General features: G+C 32.3%; 1 protein-coding gene across 4 annotated transcripts in view; it reads left to right on the forward strand.

The window, feature by feature from the left end:
• The window catches only part of USP25 (ubiquitin specific peptidase 25), a 144,878-nt gene that overhangs the window by 115,757 nt on the left and 9,242 nt on the right, over positions 1 to 19,879 (forward strand). For 3 of the 4 annotated variants that reach the window (XM_010376174.2, XM_030914944.1, XM_030914945.1), the window contains 3 exons: positions 552 to 647; positions 14,110 to 14,288; positions 16,064 to 16,142. In XM_010376174.2, coding sequence (XP_010374476.1) covers positions 552 to 647; positions 14,110 to 14,288; positions 16,064 to 16,142 — 354 coding nt within the window. The remainder of the gene's footprint in view (positions 1 to 551; positions 648 to 14,109; positions 14,289 to 16,063; positions 16,143 to 19,879) is intronic. The other variant, XM_010376175.2, reaches the window with a different exon arrangement.

Below are 19,879 nucleotides of genomic sequence, written 5' to 3' on the forward strand. Positions count from 1 at the left end.
AGCTGTGTCTTTTGTCATTGTTTTTTAAAATTTATTGCAGTGACAGTTTAACAGTGCATGTGCATTGGAACTTTTAAAAATGAGTTGTGGATACAGGGCTGCTGCTCAGGGATGTGCAGGTTGTACAGTCTGCAAGAATGACTAGACAAGGGGCAGAAGTGGGAAGCAAATTGAGTTCATGCTGAGCTCTCTGAGGCTTGAGGAAGAGGTACCTTTTTTAATTGATAAAAAAGGATGTTGCTTTTTCTAAATAGTTCACTCAGATGATAGCACATTTTAAAATTTGTTTGTCTAAAAGCAGGGTGCCTTTTTCAAATTCTCCAATTCAGAGAGGATGCCTTTTTGCAGTTTGCACAAAGGCACCATATGAGCCAGCTGTGCCCTGTATGGATGAGCTTAAAAGGTGCTTACATGTCTATTGGATTAAATTTGGTCTTAAAAATGCAACATTTGATTTATAAATATGGAAAACAAAGGAGTTTCAGCTTGCATGTAAATACATTATTTTAGTTTAAAAACTTTTTTTTAATGTTAACTATCTTCTGTGGCAGATCATGATGACACCGAACATGCAAGGTATTATCATGGCGATAGGTAAATCCAGGAATGTGTATGACAGGTGTGGCCCTGAAGCAGGGTTCTTTAAGGTACAATGAACATTTTCCTTTTCGTTTATTTTCTTTTTCAAAATTAAACTTCTTAAAATATTTTATTTCTTTGAATTCAGTTTGGTTTTCTGTATAATTTCTCTTTTCCTATGGCCACCAGATGTCCTAGGGTTTTCTTTTATTTATTTATTAACCTAACACTGATTCTTTTTCTCTTAATCCAGGTAATTCAAGAAAAAAATCTTTTTATTTGAGTCACTCTAATAGTGTCCTTTTGATTTGTTGGCAGAAATTTGAGTTGTGTTTTTTATTTGAAGGGAATGAGGACATTAATGAACAATAATAAGAACTGAGTAAATTGCCTTTGGTAATAGTTCATTTTATCTTCATTGTTCATATTATTGGTCAATATCATAATATTCTTTAATTTTATTATCATTAGGTACTAAATTGCTTTTTGTGTTTATAAAATGATTTAATTATATTGTTTTTATGTTTCCCCATAATTAATTTTTGATAACCTAGTCAGTTCAAGGCATGCGAGAACATCAAGCTGAACACTAGTCCATGATTTACCCACATCTTTTTCCCTCTAATATCAGAGCTTTACAATGTTTTGATTACAATTTTTTTGCTTTTACAGATTTGAAAGATGAAAATACCACGTATGTTCTGTCATTTTATTTATGTTGACCAAAAATCTTCAAGTTTTTCTTTTCACTCTTTTCAAACCCTTCTTAGTGGTTTTAAAAAGCAGTTTTTTTGAGATGCAATTTGCTACGGTAAACTATGCATTTCTTTTTGATATTAAAAATTTTTAATTTTCATTTTCTGTATTTTGGCATCATCCAACTTGATCTTTCAAAAACTCGTTCTTTTTTCACTGTTTCTTTCAGTATACAGTGCAAAACAAAAGCCTTGTACACAGTAGTAGACATATCAATAAGCATTTTTGGATTTGTTAGGATTAAGGTAACTAACTCTCCTGATATGCCCAGGACTGAGGGGTTTCCTGGACTACAGGATTTAAAGTGCTAAACTGGGAAAGTTCTAAGCAAACTGGTCCCAGGAGAAGTTGATCAGCCTATTATGATCCCGTAAGAAAGGTTGAAAATCCACTTCTAAAAAAAGAAGAAAAGTACATTTTTTAAACTTTCCTGTTTTAATACATTTTTTATAGTTTCTTGTTTTCTTACTGACTTCTTAATTTTTACAATTAGAAATTCATTCTTATGCCCAGATAGTCTACCTTTTCTTTTCTTAAAAAAACACAATATATGTCCTCTAAAGTTTTTATTTCTTGTGGAAAAGTTATTTATGATTTACAGTGCCATTGTCATTTCTGACCAGGTTGGGTCTTTTTATGTTGAATTGGAAATCTCATTTTTATTAAATTAATATCTGCATATAAAGAATCACCTAACTTTATATATTGCAACAGTTACTAAGCCCCCAGTGGATAATGACTTTCAGTTATTTAATCTGTTTGGCATTAATTCATATCTTTAAATAGAATGCTTGGGTTTTTTATTCACAGTTACACATTACCTGTTGAATTTGCTTCTATGGAATATGAATGATGAGCTCTCTTTCTTTACCTGCTTCACATACATACACTGAGAGACACAGCTCCCATCCCCCATACACACACACACGTGTAAAATCTTATAATTTTGATTATATCAGAATTCTGCATTTGTAGTATTACTATGTATGCTATATATGATTAAAGTGTATTATAAATATTACTACTTTCCATTTTTCCCTCAACTTTCGTTTTCCTTAAACGTAGTTTTTTTGTTTTTTGATTTGCTTCGTTTTTTATGTGCATTGCTGATTTAGTTTAAAGCTGTCCACTGCTTGTTTAAATCTCCTCTCATTCTGCCTTTATCAATTTTATCTTCTTAGGACATCTATTCTGGAGCTTTATGACCTGCCCTAATCTCTATTGGTTTTTCTTTTCTCCTGATGCATAACTAGTAACCTGAGATATCCTTTCACCATCATGCTGGTGATTCCCTTTGCATCTATTCCTTTGTGTATTTTCTGTATTTCATATATTTTTCTTTTTTGGTTTGCTCTATGATTTTGATAGTAAAGCAAGAAAGTATGGGCAAGAATCAAGTTTGTGAAAGAGGGACAGAGTATTTTCTTAAGTAAGTTATGTTATATTGCAACTCTGTGCATAATCTCAATAAATACTGTAGTTAATAAACTTCAGTCAATCTGAGGTCAAAGTTTTCAAGTAGCTTTGGAGATTTTTGAGTCGAGTTTGATGTTTTACTCATAACATAAACTTGTGCTCTCTGTCAGATGTTAAAAATAATTACTACAGTATTTCTATTTCACTAACCATTCTCCTTACTATCCTGATACTCCCTTTCCTGCTTTTTTTTTTTTTTTTTTTTTTCTGCTGGAAAAACACAAGAATAGCTGTAATGTACATTAGGAAGGAAGTAGTTTATAGGTTGATATTAGCAGCCATACTGCCTTGGCCAACTGCTTTGTAGGTTTGATTTTGGGCAAAGTATTCAATCTTTGTATCTCAGTTTCCCAAGGTGTTAAATAACTATTTATTTTATTGAGTCATTGTGAGCTTTAAATAAATTCTATCAATGTTATGCTTTTAAAGTAGTATCTGGTTGATAGTAAATGCTCGGAATTTAGCTGTTATTATTGTTAGTATTATCACGAAACTTGTCTTATGTGTCCAGTTCTGGTCCACATATAGTAGGAGATGAAAAATGAGAAAAATGAGTGTGCCATGTCTGTGTCAAGGACTTTTATTTGCTAATATAATTTTTTAAACTTATTTGTTAGAAATTGTCAGTACCATTTTGGAGTAACAAAATTAACAGTTTCATTTGGCTTAACCTAATAATTACTATCACAAAACCCTCTTTCTACCTTTTTATCTCTTTAGTGTGTGTATATGTTTATAAAATTTCTGAAGCTTTCGTACATTTTTACCTGTGATTGTGTAATATATATGTGTATAACCCTATGGAAACATACATCAAGTTGTTTCTAATTAATGCATGTTTTTGGTAAAGGTACAAGCATTTGGACAACTCCAGCTGATAATATGTCACCCTAAAAATTTTTTCATATAAAAAATGAAAGTAATATATAAAAAATGCAGTTGTATTCAGTACTATAGGGGTGTCTAAAATAAAACTAACAATGACAGTCTCTGCCACTGCCCTATTGTAACCATTCTTAGTGCTGTGTATCTTGTTTTTTTCTTTTTGTTTATAACAATGCACATATACAGAGACTTAGAATTTTTTTAATGTAGATTTTACTGTTCATAATATTTTGTAACTTATATCACTCAGAAATCTATTGTGGGGTTTCTTAAAGTTTAGACAATATCACATTATCTTTACTAGCTGTCTGCATACACACACACATGTACACACACTCACACGTGTACACACACACAGTATTCTATGGTATAGATGTACTCTCATTTCTTATATCTTACCCTCTTTATGGACATGTGTCCTATATTTTCTCCCAGTCTGCCCTTTCTATTTGAATTAATTTAGAGTACCTTTTTTCTTAAACAGGTTTTAAAATAGTATGTTCCTTTTCCTATTGTTTGGATTTTTTTTTTTTTTTTTTTTTTGCCATATTAAAAGATCTACTCTAACCCAGAGTTATAGAAATTTTCCCACTATTTATTTAAAATACTTTTCTTAGTAAATTTTTATTTTGTAAATTCAAATGCTTACTATTTAACTCATTAGCATTTTATTTGGGCTTTCTGCGTTCTGTATTAAATGAATTTGGTGTATGTTTTTCTTTTTTGTGCTGTCTTTATCAAGTTTGCAATTAGGGTTATGTTAGCTTTGACAAATGAGTTTAAGAGCTTTCCTGTTTTTTTAATACTTCAATGTGTTAGCATAGGAATGATCTGTTCTGTAAGTTAGAACTCACTCGTAAGATCATATGAGCCTAGGGCCTTCTTGCGGGGTAGATCTTTTAACACATTTTTTGTTCATTCCACAGTTATTGGCATGTTTAAATATTCTACCTTTTTTTTTTATTGATTCTGATCATCATCAACATTCAGTATTAATTCATAAAATATGTACACACCACAGAATCTAACATGGTGGCTGCTTTTGTCTTCCGGTTCCCCTCAATTAGATAAAGTATTTTTAAATTTTTGTTCTTTTTTGTGCTTAGTGTGTTATAAATTGAGGGAAGAGGTTTTTTGTGTGTTTGTTTGTTTTGTCTTGTTTTGTTTTGTTTGAGGTGAAGTCTCGCTCTGTCGCCCAGGCTGGAGTGCAGTGGTGTGATCTCGGCTCACTGCAACCTCCGACTCCCAGATTCAAGCAATTCTCCTGCCTCAGCCTCCCGAGTAGCTGGGACTATAGAAGCCTGCCACCACACCCAGCTAATTTTTGTGTTTCTAGTAGAGACTGGTGTCACCACATTGGCCAGGCTTGCCTCAAACTCCTGACCTTGTGATCCGCCTTCCTCGGCCTCCCAAAGTGCTGAGATTACAGGCGTGAGGCACCACGCCCGGTTGTGTTTTTTCTTTTTTTTTTTTTTTTTTAATACCTCTTGTGTCCTGCCACATCCTGAAAAAATCTTGGTCAGGTTTATTTTACATTAGCTTTTTGGCTATGAAAGAAAGCTTTTTAACTCTGTGCCGTTTAGGTACTTCTGAATATGGATTTCCTTATGTATTATGATTAGACCAACTTTTTAATACTCTAAATGTTTGCTAGTGATCAAAATGGCGATGCCACTATCAGCCTTGTTATATGAAACAGGTCTGAGTAAGTAGACTTGCTAAAGTTTAACCTCCGAATTAGGAAGTTACCAACCAGTCACAGGAACTCTTTCAGCCACAGGCCCTCCCACATGAGAGTCTGCCCTATAAGAATGCAGTATGAAAAGTTAATAGGCAAAGCAGATCTGGGGAAAAAAAAGAGCAAGAGGATGAGACTGGGCTATACTACACTAACTTGAGTCCTTCTCTCAAGTTAACTTTATTGGTTAAGACTAGTTTCTACTGTAGAAAATCCCCAAGTAACAGTGGTTTACGGAGAGAAGATTCTGTTGTGTAAAAATGAAATTCAGAAGAAAGCAATACAAAGTTACTATGATAAGCAAAAATAAAAGCCAGAAGATAAAAACAGAATATTTCCAAAGTACTGGTTGCTTGTATGTATGTGTAGAGGTGGGAGGGTCATATTATAATTAGAATTACAGGATTAGTGTAGCTTTTTTTCATTTATTTTAAAAGACATTAACATTTCTTTTTTTGTAAATATTTTGTCAGTATCTATTAGAGTACCCTTAGGGTTTATTGAAGTAATACTTTTGTATTATGAAAATTTTTTCTCAATAGTTGTTTCATTGCTTCATAATAATGGTCCCCACTTGACATAACTTTATCACCCTTTTTTACTTTTGAAATGTCTCTTAATCACTTTGTTTATTCAATAGATATAAAAATGTTTATTAGAATATAAAACATGCTGAAAAGTACAACTCAGTGAATTGTTTTTTGAATGATACTTTCCTTATTTACATGGCCTTTTAAGGAATATGAAGGAGAAGAAATATTTATCAACATAGTATGAATGAAATTGTGTTCCCTAAAAGTATACGCAGGCCTAAATCGTTAATGCAAAAAATACTTCTGCGTGCATCTTGTTAAATTCAAGTCAGTGGTCCAGTGTTTCCATGCTTAGCCAAAGAAGACTCTTTTCCTCTTGGTTATGTACATTTGTAGCCTGAGTTTTAGGTGCCTCATCTTTCAAGTCAGTTACACATCCTGCCTTTAGGCCCTCAGACTTGTACTTCGGACTCAGTGGGTTATCACAATGTGTGTTTACCTATGTGACCACCAACTAAGCCAACAGGTAGAACATCAGGAGTACTCCAGAAGTACACTTTTTCCTCCTTCCCATCACTACAGTCTGTCCATACCCAAAAGTAGCCATTATCTGGACTTTTAACAATATACATTAGTTTTCTTGTTGACCTTTATACACTTGGCATCTTTTACTCTAGGTCCTTTTTGGTCTGGCTGCTTTTACTCAGCTGTGTGTTTGGAGCTTCATCCATGTTATACAGTTGTCATTTCTTCCCTCTCATAGTATTTTGTTTTATGACTATAATTTTTTTCTATCCTTCTCTTGATGGACATACTAAAAAGGTATTACCTGTTTATATGCAGGGCATTGTCCTAAATCCAGTGGGTATAGCTGGGATAATGATGGACTGAGTTCCTACCTTAATGAACCTCATTTTCTGCTAGGGAAAGAAACATTAATTAGAGTTATTAATTAGTATGATAAAGAACCAGTTTAATGTGGAAAAAGAACATAAAATGAGAAAACAGAGCTAGTACCTAGAGGGCTTCCTAGAAAAAGTGACGTGTAAACTAGTAATACATAATCCAAAATGTAGAATGTAAATGTTTTTCTCTCACTTCCTAATTCTCACTCCACAGTGAGCATCTATTGATTGTTCCTTGTATATCCTAGAGAGATAGATGAGACTGACTTTGATTCAGACATTCATCCTATATTTATAATATAAATAAAAGTAGAAGTATACTCTTTCTATTTGCTTCTTGCTCTTGAGTTTCTTTTTCGTATATATGTAATTATTCATATCAGGATTTGTAGATTTATCTCAGTATTTTTCCTTTGTTTCCTAGAGTGTATCAAAATTTATTTAAATGTTCTCCTAGAATAGGGTATGCATGTTACAACAAATTTGAAGAAAGTTAGTACGTTTCCACCTACCATAGAGGCTGATGGGAGCAATATGTCAGCACACTGATAACTTATTCATACTCTAATTTAGAAGCTCTGTCTCCTACTAACTGTTACCAGCAAGGTCTCTATGGTTAAGTCCTAGGTTTAAATCCTAGCATTATTATTTAATAATTGTGTGACCTCAGGCAATTTATTAAATTATCAGAACCAGTTTATTCACTTGTATGAGGAGTTATCTTGAGAGTTAAATGAGATAATTCACATGGAACTCATCAGGCAGTGTCTGTCACATAAAGAACACCCAAGTTGTTACCTATTCTTACTAAACTTATTAGCATTGTTGTTGCTGAATATTTGAGTAATTTTCAATATTGTGAACATTTTTGTGCATATGTTATTGAACACTTACATGAACATAACAGAGTTGACAAGTCAAAGTGCTTGCAGATTTTAAATACTAATATTGTCAAATTGCCTACATATAGTTACATCAATTTGTTCTACTATTGATACTTGTCTAAAAGAAGACATTAAAAGTGTAATCCCATTTTTTAAAATATATTTCTTTGATCTTTGTGAGGGTCAGTTTTTTTTTCATAACTATTTTGGCAATTGGTATTTATGTTGACTGTCATTCGTCTTTATATGTTTATTACATTGAGGTTTTTTTTTTAGTTAAATGAACATTTGATCTTCTAAGACAATTGATTCATCTATAATTTGCAAATTATATTTTGTGGTTTATAATTTGTCTTCTAAATTTATTTTTTGTGTCTTACTATACATAATTTCTTAGATCTTACAAAATATAGCAACTTTTTAAAAATAGATTTGGGCCTGTGATCACTTTTAAAATTATGCAAAATTTTAATTCTGCTTTCATGGTTTTATAATACTTTTGTTTTGATTACTAGATAGAAGATTTTAGTTTTCTCTGAATAGAAAAATATTCAGATAGTCTAAACATAAAATATTGACTAATGCATACTTTTCACGCTGACTTGACACATACACTAAATCATATATATACTAAATCCCTTATCAGGGATTTATACTTAATCATGTACTAAGTAGCTCTGACTGGGTCTCTGTATTCCACTGATCTAATTTTCTGTTTTTGGACAATACACTGAATACAAATGATCTTATTATAGATCATTTGTAATACACTTTCACATTTTGTTAGAAGAACGCTTAGTAATTTTTGTTCTTTTATAAACAAGTTTGGAAAGTCTCATTTTTCTTATGATGATTTTTAAAAGCAATTGCTACTTCCTTTCCAAATCCTTTTAGAATTATATTTTTGTGTTAATTTAACATGAAATAGATAATTTTTTTTTTTTTTTTTTTTTTTTTTACTATTTTGAGTCTTGCCCAAAAGGAACATGATATGCCTTTTCACTTTTATTGTCTTTTGTTGTGTTCTTCAGTAAGGCTTTACAATTTTATTTCATAATGGTCTTATATCCTTTTGTTTAATTTATTCCTAGATAATTTTTTTTGCCTTTTTAAATAGGGTCATTTACTTCCACTTTCTTTTTTTTTTAACCAGGTTATTGAAAGGGTCGGTGATGGGATAACTAATTAATTTTACATGCTTATGTGGTATTTAGTTAACTTTATTGAACTCTTTGTTTTCTAATGGTTTTTGCATTTTATTTTCTTGATTATTTCAGTAAGCTGTCTCCCGATAATTATTTTCTATATCTTTATTTCTTGTTTCATTTCTGGTTTTATTGTGGTGATCAGAAATTTTTATCATATTCTCAATACTGAAATAATGGTAGTGGGCTCCTTGTCTAGTTTCTGATTTTAATGAGTATGTCTCCAGTGTTTTATTATGTACAATGTGTAGTTTTGGTTCCACTTTATGAATTTTAAAATGCTCTCAAATTACTAGATAAGGGTTTCCCACTAAACTGATTGGTATTGAAATTTAGAAATTTTATAATACATCTATTGAGATGCTGAACAGATTTCTCCTTAATTCTTAATACTTATAAACTCCTTAATTCTTAATACTTAAGGTCTTAACTTTGATCTACCTTTAAAAAATTATTGTAAACATTTTTTGTTATATATATTTTTTGTACACCACACTGTTGGTTTACCAAAAGTGAGTATGGGTGTTGGCATCTGGGTACATAGACAAAATTGATCTATAGTTTCTTGCTTTGTATTTGTCAATTTTGGGGATACAAATTATACCAGCCTTGTATAACCATTAAGGAGGCTTCCTCTTACTTTTCAGGCCCTGCGGCAATTTAGGTATCACAGAAATTACCTGGTCCTTGAAGATTTGACCTAACACCCCAACTCTAAAACAATGTGGGCTTGATTTCTTTCGTGTTACCAGATTTCTCGAGCAAACTTTTAAGTTTTACAGAGTCTCTTCAGTTTTTCTGCCTCTGAAAGCAGTTCTGGTAGTTTATATTTTTCTAGATTATTATCTGTTAGGATACTGTAGTTTATCAACAAAGTTATATGTGTTGTTCTTCAAGAAATTTTGAAACATTTTTTTTCTGTATTATCACCTTTCTTATTTCTACCAGTGAGTTTTCTTCCCCTCTTTGGTCTTCCTTCCAACTATATTCAAACTGGAGATATATATATTTAGAGAGAGAGAGAGAGTCTCACTCTTTCGCCTAGGCTAGCCTGCAGTGGCGTAGTGTCGGCTCCCTGCAACCTCTGCCTCCCAGGTTCAAGTGATTCTCCTGCCTCAGCCTCCCAAGCAGCTGGGATTGCAGGCGCCTGCCACCATGCCCAGCTAATTTTGTTTGTTTGTTTGAGACGGAGTCTCGCACTGTTGCCCAGGCTGGAGTGCAATGGCATGATCTCGGCTCACCACAACCTCTGCCTCCCAGGTTCAAGCAGTTCTCCTGCCTCAGCCTCCCAAGTAGCTGGGATTACAGGTGCCCACCACCACACCGGCTAATTTTTTCTATTTTTTAGTGGAGACAGGGTTTCACTATGTTGTCCAGGCTGGTCTCGAACTCCTGACCTCAGATGATCTGCCCACCTTGGCCCCCCAAAGTGCTGGGATTACAGGCGTGAACCACCATGACTGGCCTGGAAGTTTTTTTGACTAACAGCCCAATAGATTTTGATATCTGAGATTCCCATATTAGTACAGTTTTTTATTTCTTTGGCTCAAGAATAATTTAGAGCCATATTTTAAATTTTCTAAGTGTTTAGCTTGGAAGATAGCTCTGTTTATAATTCCTATTTGTATTACAGTGTGGTCAAAGAATATGGCCCATAGTATTTCAGTCCTCTGGAATTTGAAGTAAGTTTTCTTCATTTCTTAGCACTGTCAGTTTTTTAAAAATAGCCCATAGGCATTTTAAAATACACATAAACTCTCTTAACCAACTTTATTTTAGAGATAAGAAGCAGTCAGACTTAGAAGATTATGTGCCTTATTCTATGTCACAATTAATTATAAATGACGTATCTAGCTTTTTGAATTTTAATTTCATCAGTTTCCCATTAGATTTAACTGCCTCCAGAATATAAATATTTATATATTTGATATCTTCATATATATATAGAGAGAGAGAGCATTTATATAAAAAATGAAGTCAATAAGTTATAAATTTAGAATATGGTTTTATAATATAATTTAGAAAAGTAGAGAAAAGTCTAGGTAGAATTTATTTGCATCTTTAGAACTGAACAAAGTCTCAAAAGCATGGCTTAAAACTAATTTTACTGAATAGGTCATCTGTAGGTAGATGGGGAATGAGCAAGAAAGGATATCACACATAATGGAGAAGAAACAAAGGCATGTGTGCGTTTGTGAGGAGACAAGCCTAACCTAGATAGAAGGGAGATCCTTGTTGCAGGGTGATAGGAAATAAGACTGAATAAATGGCATTGAGCCTGATTAAAGGTGTAGTGAAAAAAGTTAAAAAAATGAAATACAAAGCAGTTCTGTCATCTAATGACTAGTGTCACATTTCATTTAGCAAATGCATGGTTATTTCATTGCAGTGTCTGTGATAATTAACTTAAAATAATTAGCATAGGCTGCCAACAGGATTCTGAGGAGGTAATATGAGACAAATATAATGTTAACTTTACTCATAATGGCAGATTGTGTAGAACTCTGCTAAATATACCAGCATGGAACATCTGTTGGGAATTTGGATAAATATGATTCCAGTATATTTTAGAAGCCATAAAATTTCTTAAGGAAGTGTATAAAAAATAATTAAGAAATGCATTTATGCTAGTAAAATTTTTTTGTGTGTGTTTGAAAAACAGCTTCTAGAAATTTAGAAGTTAATTTCTTAAAAAGGAAGTGTATAAAAATAGTTAAGAAATGCATTTATGCTGGTAAAAATGTTTTCTTGTGTGATTGAAAAATAGCTCCTAGAAATTTAGAAGTGTCTTTCTACCTCTGCTGATTTAAACACCTATATATTGAAAAATACTGTGACTTTGGCAATTTGCTTGTGAAAATTAGGAGAATCTTAAATTCAGCAAAATCAAGAAGTGAACATATAATCTTAGAGTGTAAGAAGTTATTATATATTTCAGCTCTATAATAGAAATCTGCTATTTATTAAAACAACTTCTATTTTGAAAGTAGGTAGGGGATTGATGACCATTTGGTGGGATCATTCCACGTATGTAAACCTGCAATATTATTTTAAGAGACTCGCTACAAATTTGTTTTATTTTGCTCATGCTATTTTGGACTAAAGTATGATGAATGAAATATTTGAATATTCTAAAAGTCTGTTACAGGTTGAGCATCCCAAATCCAGAATTCAAAATCTGAAATATTGCAAAATGCAAAACATTTTGAGTGCCAACATGATACTCAAAGGAAATGTTCACTGGAGTATCGTTGATTTTCGGATTCGGAATACCCAACTAGCATAATGCAAACATTTGAAAAAAATCTAAAATTGGAATCACTTCTAGTCCCAAGCATTTCAGATTAGCGACCTGTAGCCTGTGACAATCATTGTCTAAAGTTCGTATCAACAAGAACAGTAATTGAATTGTTAATGTTTTAGATTTATTCTCAAATTCAGTATACTTTGATTATTATGTATGTGCCCCCCCCCTTTTTTTTTCCAAATTTGGATAATAGGAAGATTTTTAATGAGTTCTAAGCAAAGCTTTTGTGTGCTAACTAGGCACACAGTGAGCGTTGATAATCTTATATATTAAAATACAGTTGATATTTATGGCGTTATTTATTCACATAAGACTTTGGAATGACACTGTATATCCTCAAAAAAAAGTTAGTTTTTTTCAAGGGAAAAGTATTTTAGAATAATTTGTTTCCTTATTCTATTTATAATCTTAGGCTGCATAGAAAGAACATATTAGCCTTCCTTTTAATGAAGTATGATATTACGTAACTAGATTATTTCATTTAATGTTTATCAGTTATTTTTTCTCCCATCTGTAAAATACAGTCATATAGGTCATAACATCTAGATGTCAAAGAATTACTTAAAAAGGCATGCACTTTTTAAACTAAAAAGACTTTTTAATTGAATGGATTTTTTGTAATCTTGCCTGAAGCTCAAAATGTTTATGCTTATTAGAGCTAGAATTTACATGTAAATATAATATAAATGAATATGAAAAGCTTTATCTTAATCATATGGTCCTCTTGTACATAACAATATTTGATGTGTAAGTCTATATATATTTCTATATGGTCAGATATTTTCTGGATTTTGCTTGTGTATTAAAACATGCATTAGTCTTTGTTATTTCCCCTTATTTGTATGAGATATTCTTGTTAAAGAAAAACTAAGTTTAAACCTCAAGGTAATAATAGTGATAATATATAACTGTTATTATTCTTACATTAATAAAATTTACATACTGTAAAAGCAATGAGTACTACTTTTTGTGATAATTATAACCCCAGGGCTTGATGTTGCATTCCTTATTTGTGGGCTATTCAGCTAAAAGTTAATTTCATTAATACGACTATGCATTTAAGAACAATTTCCTTTCAGATTTAAGTATTGTTGGGAGCTATATAGCAACTCTAGAATTTTCTTATTCAAACTGATGCTTAGAAAGGTAAAACAGAATGGGAAAACTTGCCATCTCCATCTTATGATGTCTGTGAATAGACTTAGACTAGGCTCTGATAAATTTTACAAAATTACTCACATTGTAAGTTTAGACATATTATTTTACCACTGTCATGTGTGGAAACAAAAAGAACATTTATATAGTGAAGGGATAAAGAAGGGCCTTTGTGGCCAGGCACAGCTGCTCACACCTGTAATCCCAGCACTTTGGGAGGCTGAGGCAGGCAGATGATGAAGTCAAGAGTTTGAGACTAGCCTGCCCAACATAGTGAAACCCCATCTCTACTAAAAATACAAAAAATTTAGTTGGGTGTGGTGGCAGGTGTCTGTAATCCCAGCTACTTGGGAGGCTGAGGCAGGAGTATAGCTTGAACCTGGGAGGTGAAGGCTACAGTGAGCCAAGATCGCACCACTGCAATCCATCCCAGGGGATAGTACGAGACTTCATTTGAAAAAAAAAAAAAAAAAATTGAAGGAACTCTGTGGTCAGTTATTCAGGAAATGCTTTGAGACTGTGGAACATGGGACTGTATTCTTAGATGTACCGCCTTGTTTGTAATACTTTAAAAGCCAAAAAGAAAAAAAATATTTAAATGCAAGAAGAATTAAACTTGTAATATTGAAGGATTTTTAGGTGTTTAAATAATTAACCAAAGTTGTCATTTTCATTGCTTTTTCCAGGCAATTAAGTTGGAATATGCAAGGTTGGTTAAGTTGGCCCAAGAAGACACCCCACCAGAAACCGATTATCGTTTACATCATGTCGTGGTCTACTTTATCCAGAACCAGACACCAAAGAAAATCATTGAGAAAACATTGCTAGAACAATTTGGAGACAGAAATTTGAGTTTTGATGAAAGGTAATTTAAAAATATAAAATTCTTATGCTAAAATTGTTCTTTTTTTTCATGCAGATTCCCAGGATAATTTCTTGAGCATTTATTTTATATATGCATGGGCACATATTTTAATAAATACATAACAATTTGAACTCAATGTGAACAGTTGCTGGAGTCTGTGGCCTTTTGAAGTTTGAACTGAGAATAATTTAGATCATTTTAATAAATTTTAATTGTGAATCAAGTAATCACTGCACTTACTACACTCAATATTTTAGAAACAAAAATGGGCTTCTCAACCTCTGTACTATATACATAGTTTAAATTAGATAAATCTTTGTTGTTGGGGCTGTCCTATGATTGTAGGATATTTAATAATATCCCTCATCTCTTTGTTAGATGACAGTAGCAGCTCCCACGTTGTGGCGTACCAAAATATCTCCAGGTATTGCCAAATAACTCCTAGGGGAGCAAAATCACCCTTATTAGAGACTCACTGGAGAAAAGGTTTTAGTCTTGCAGATAAAATATAAACATTCTTTGACATAAAGAGGAGGCTTAGAAAGGTTAAATTAGATTCACGCAGAAACATTTTCTCTGGAAAGAGAAAATATTCTATAGAAATTTCTGTAGAATATAGAAAATATTCTATAGAATATTTCCAGAGAATGTTTTCTCTGGATTATTAGTTTTATAAAGAATTATTCAGAAAGTCCTATAAAACTACTAATGTTAAAAATCACAATTTAATTAGAATGAATGGCACTAGGAAACAATTTTAGGGCCCATGTGAATAGAGTATTGAAAGTTATTTTCATATATAAAAACATTGATGCTGTCTTGCAGTTCATTGTAATTTTAATTCTGAAATGATTATCCTTTTATGAATGTCTCAAAAATACTGAGTGAAAAGTGTGTAGTGAAGAATATGAGGGGAAGCAAAGCATCTGGATCAATCCTACCTTGCTACGTATGTGCTGTGAAATGTAGGATTCTGTGCATAATACAAATAAATAGTTGTGAACAATATCTGATAGATGGTTGATTGCTCAATGAATGTTGGCCACTACTATTTGTATTAGTAGCAGTATGGACATGATTTATTTTGATACATATGACTGCAGAGAGTCAGAAATAGGGTTGTTGTGACCCTTGTTATTGGTACTATCAGTGTACTGAGTTCCATTGGATCTATGCTGTTTAATTTGGAGAAGATATTAATAGAGTAATCACATTGACTTTTCAATCTTTTGCAATTATCTGACTATAACTAGTTAATCTGTTTTGATAACCTTGTGCTTGAAAGACAGAGTTACGCACATGTGAATAAATACATTTTCTAAGGATTTCTTTGTCACTGATTCAGATCATAAAATCCACTGGAATGTTTCCATTTTTACCTGAGATAATAGGCACATTTTAGACTCTTTCTTTTTAGTATTTGAGAGTAAATAATACCGTGGGGTAGGGGGAGAAAATGCAGTGTCTCTTGAGCTTGGTTAATAGGTGCACATTATTTTTAAAAAGTTTCATTTTTTTCGTATGCAAACTGTATTAGTTAAATGTAATTTATAAGCCATATATCAATACAACACAGTAAATTTGAATTAGAGTTATTGCTCCTATCTTCTTTGTAATTCTCCAACATTGGTCCCAAAAATATTTTTCCCTTAAGGTTATTTGAAGTTGTTTCTATAAAAAAGTATTGCTATTTTTGCTAAGTGTTTATGGCTTTTGCTTTTGATTTACAAATATGTATATACACACACACACATATATATGTTTTTTTTTTTAAGGTGTCACAACATAATGAAAGTTGCTCAAGCCAAACTGGAAATGATAAAACCTGAAGAAGTAAACTTGGAGGAATATGAGGTAATGTGCTTTTATAGAGGTTAAACTACAGATTTAGGGATTCTGTAATTCACTGATACTCCTTTCATTTCAGCCCAACAGAAGTTGAATTTGTTATGAATGGTGAGTAAAAAATTAAGTTTCCAGGTCAATGCTCAAGTAATTAATAATTTTATAAATGATTTTAGGATTAACATGATGTGATAGCATGTAGACTAAAAAGTTTAAAATCAAAAAAGGAAGATTTTTGGTTTTCTATTTCAATACTAGTTCTCAACTACTTTTTAAATGAACTTTTCTAGCTTAAAAACGAAGTAAAAATACATGGTTAATTTTGAAATCAACTTAGAAATTGCTGTTACATCATATTAACAAGTAATATTTATCAAGAGCCTACTATTTGCCAGGCATTTTTCTGTCTTTCTTTCTTTTTTTTTTTTTTTTTGAGATGGAGTCTTGCTCTGTCGCCCAGGCTGGAGTGCAGTGGCGCGATCTTGGTTCACTATGCCAGGCATTTGTCTAAGCCCTTTACATGTATTAACTGATTTAATTCAGACAGTAACACTGTGAGGTAGGTAGTGTTCTTATTCCCATTTGACACACGAGAAAATAAGGCATAGAACAGTGAAGTAACCTGCCTAAGGTTTTCATAGCCACAAGTTCACAGCTTGGCTAGTAGAACCTACTTTAACTGTTGCACTACACTGTGCAAATTATACACTGTGGGCTGTAGTTTTTCCTCACTTTAATTCATCAGATATATTTTGGGGAAGTTAGAGATTCATTGTAGTCACTATATGCCATATATATTTGTCATTGTGAGACAGTGTTGTGTGTGAGAGAGCACTTACATAGGCACTTGTGCTTGTGGGATTTTTTTGTGCACAAAATTCTTTTTGTCAACTTTGGCTTTAAAATATTCTTTATTTTAATTGATGAATTCATACACCTAGTATTTCTTCAAGTTTTTAAATTTAACCTTATACATTGTCTTTTTTAAGTTTACAAATCTAGTAAATTTTAAGTTGTTTTCTTGGGTGCGTTTGCTTAATATTTGGTTCCATTTACAAACTTAATTATGGCACTTTAGATTCCCTAAACAATTAGTGTAATTCACTACATAAAGAGAGAAGAGGAAAGATAGAGAAAACACTCATTATTGATGAAAACCTTAGCTAGTTTGGCATATAAAGTAACTACCTAATTCACTACAGAGTGTCTCTAAAAACAAAAATAAATAATAAAACTGCAGCAAATATATAGAATTGTGAGCATTGAAAGTTTAAAATTTTTCTTATCAAAAACAAGGCAACGAAAATAAGTGAAAAGTAAAATATTGGAAAAGAGAAACAAAGACATCATTATTTGTAGTTTTTTTATCTTGAAATTCAAATAAAATCTACAACTGATTTATTAGAACTAGTAAGAGAGCTTTGCAACATGCAAACTTGTGTCAGATATCAATTTTATTCCCTTATGCCAGTAAAAAAAAAAAAATGAGAAAATATAAAAGTGAGACCATTTACAATAGTATCTGAAACTATGGAGTATATAGAAATGAATTTAACAAAAGATGCAGGTTACTTCTTTGGGGAAAATTATAATACTTATCGGGAGACATTCACAAAGACCTAAATAAATGGGAATACATATGGTATTTGGAAAACTTGATATTATTAATATATAGATACCACTTTTCCCCCAAATGCTTTATAAATTCAGTGTAGGCCATATCAAAATTCTAGCAAGATGTTTTATGGAGCTTGATAAGCCGACTGAAAAATGTTATGGAAATGTAAAGATCCCAGTCCACCTCCTATCTCTGACAAGCAAATTAGTGAACAGTAGAAAGACTTTTTAATAAATAGTTCTGGAAAATAAATAAAATTTGATTTCTTGTTCATTCCATATGCAAATATTCATTTCAGTTGTGAAAGGCTCCTGTGCAAAGCTGTTTAGAAGTCAACATAGGTAGAAACCTAAAGACACTGATTTATCCATAAAAGGCACTCATTGACCGGATATTTTTGACCAGGATATGTAATCTAGAGCCAGAGAAATTCAAAATCTGTTTTATCTTGACCCTGAGGAGCAAGTCAAGTCATCTTTTAGCTAATAATGACTCCAAATCTGTACCCTTCAAATTGATTGAGAGCTCTACCCTTGTCCCCAAGATTGGTGTTCATGGGACTTGATTTTTAATTGTGACTTGATTCTGCACCACTTCCTTTAGTTTGCTTCAACGGATTGGACTCATCATATTTTTATTCACAAACCTTCTCATATTCTAACTGCAGGGCCATTAAATCATACAAGTATTTAAATGACTTGTTTTTAGAGTCTGCATATTCCTCATATTTTTGATCTTGCTCTAAGTTCAGGGTTCAGCAAACCATAGCCTGCAGATCAGCTTACCACCTGTTTTTGTAAATAAACTTTTATTGGAACATGGTCATTTGTATCCATATTTTCTGTAGATACTTTCACACTGCAGTTACAGAGTTGAGTAACCGAAGATGAGGCTTGCAAAGTCTAAAACATTTACTGTCTGACCTTTTACAGAAAAAGTTTGCGTACTCACAACTTCCAAGGCAATTCTGATGACAACAAGGAATGACAGTTTGAAGACCTTCCCCAGAAAAGCTAACTTTATTCTTGCAGGACAAATTTTACCTTTATTTGTTATTAATATCTAATAGCATGAAAGTTATGTCTTGAAAATTAAAATTAAGGCTGGGTGTGGTGGCTCATGCTTATAATCCCAGCACTTTGGGAGATCAAGGCACAGGGACTTGCTTGAGGCCAGGAATTTGAGACTGGCCTGGCCAACACAGCAAGACCCTGTCTATACAAAACAGATTTAAAAATTAACTAGAACTGGAAGCGTGCACCTGTAATCCAAGCTACTTGGGAGACAGAGGTAGGAGGATTGCTGGAACCCAGAAGGTTGAGTCTGCAGTGAGCTGTGATCATGCCACGCACTGCAGACCAGGCGACAGAGTGAGAGCCTGTCTCAAAAAAAAAAAAAAAAAATTTATATTCAAAGAGAATATAGTTGGCTAATAACGTGTCTGTGTTTCTTATTTTTGTTTATGATGTTTATATAAAAGCCTTAACACTTTTGTTATCAGTATTCTCTTTCCAATTTATCCTATACTGAATTTCAGTTATTTTTCTTGAGTCTATTATTATAAAGTAAGTTAAGAAAATCTTGACTTCATTCTCTTTAAGAGTTATAGGATATCACCTTAGAATTATTTAGTCTTATTACATGCCCTGTAGTTGTTTGGGGGCTGGGGAGGGGCACTGAGATGTGAACTGCAGCTATTCTTTTACCATATCTCATGTAAATAAACTATTCACCTACACACTTAAAGTCAAATTTACCACATATTTGCAAAGTTAAAAGGTTAAATAAATCTATCATAACTTTTTTTTAGTTTCTTAAAATTATGTATCAAGTATAAGTGTTCAAGCTTTGATTCATACTCAGTGTAATAATTTCATTTTCTTCCATGAGTTGATGTAGATACAATAATATTTCAATAATATGATTTTATACTGATGAATTTTTGAGATGACCTGATGGATTATCCTGCCTTTATATTTCTGTTATCTGCTAGTAAAATCTTTATTGTTTAATTTCATATCAATGCCTGATAATTTTTAGATTTAATGTTATATTAATAAATAGTCTTGTGTGCCAGAAAGTAAAGTCTTATTTTACTTCTGATGTATCTTCATTTTGAACTCTTTGT

The sequence above is a fragment of the Rhinopithecus roxellana genome, chromosome 13, assembly GCF_007565055.1.
Source record: "Rhinopithecus roxellana isolate Shanxi Qingling chromosome 13, ASM756505v1, whole genome shotgun sequence".
Lineage (NCBI taxonomy): Eukaryota > Metazoa > Chordata > Mammalia > Primates > Cercopithecidae > Rhinopithecus > Rhinopithecus roxellana.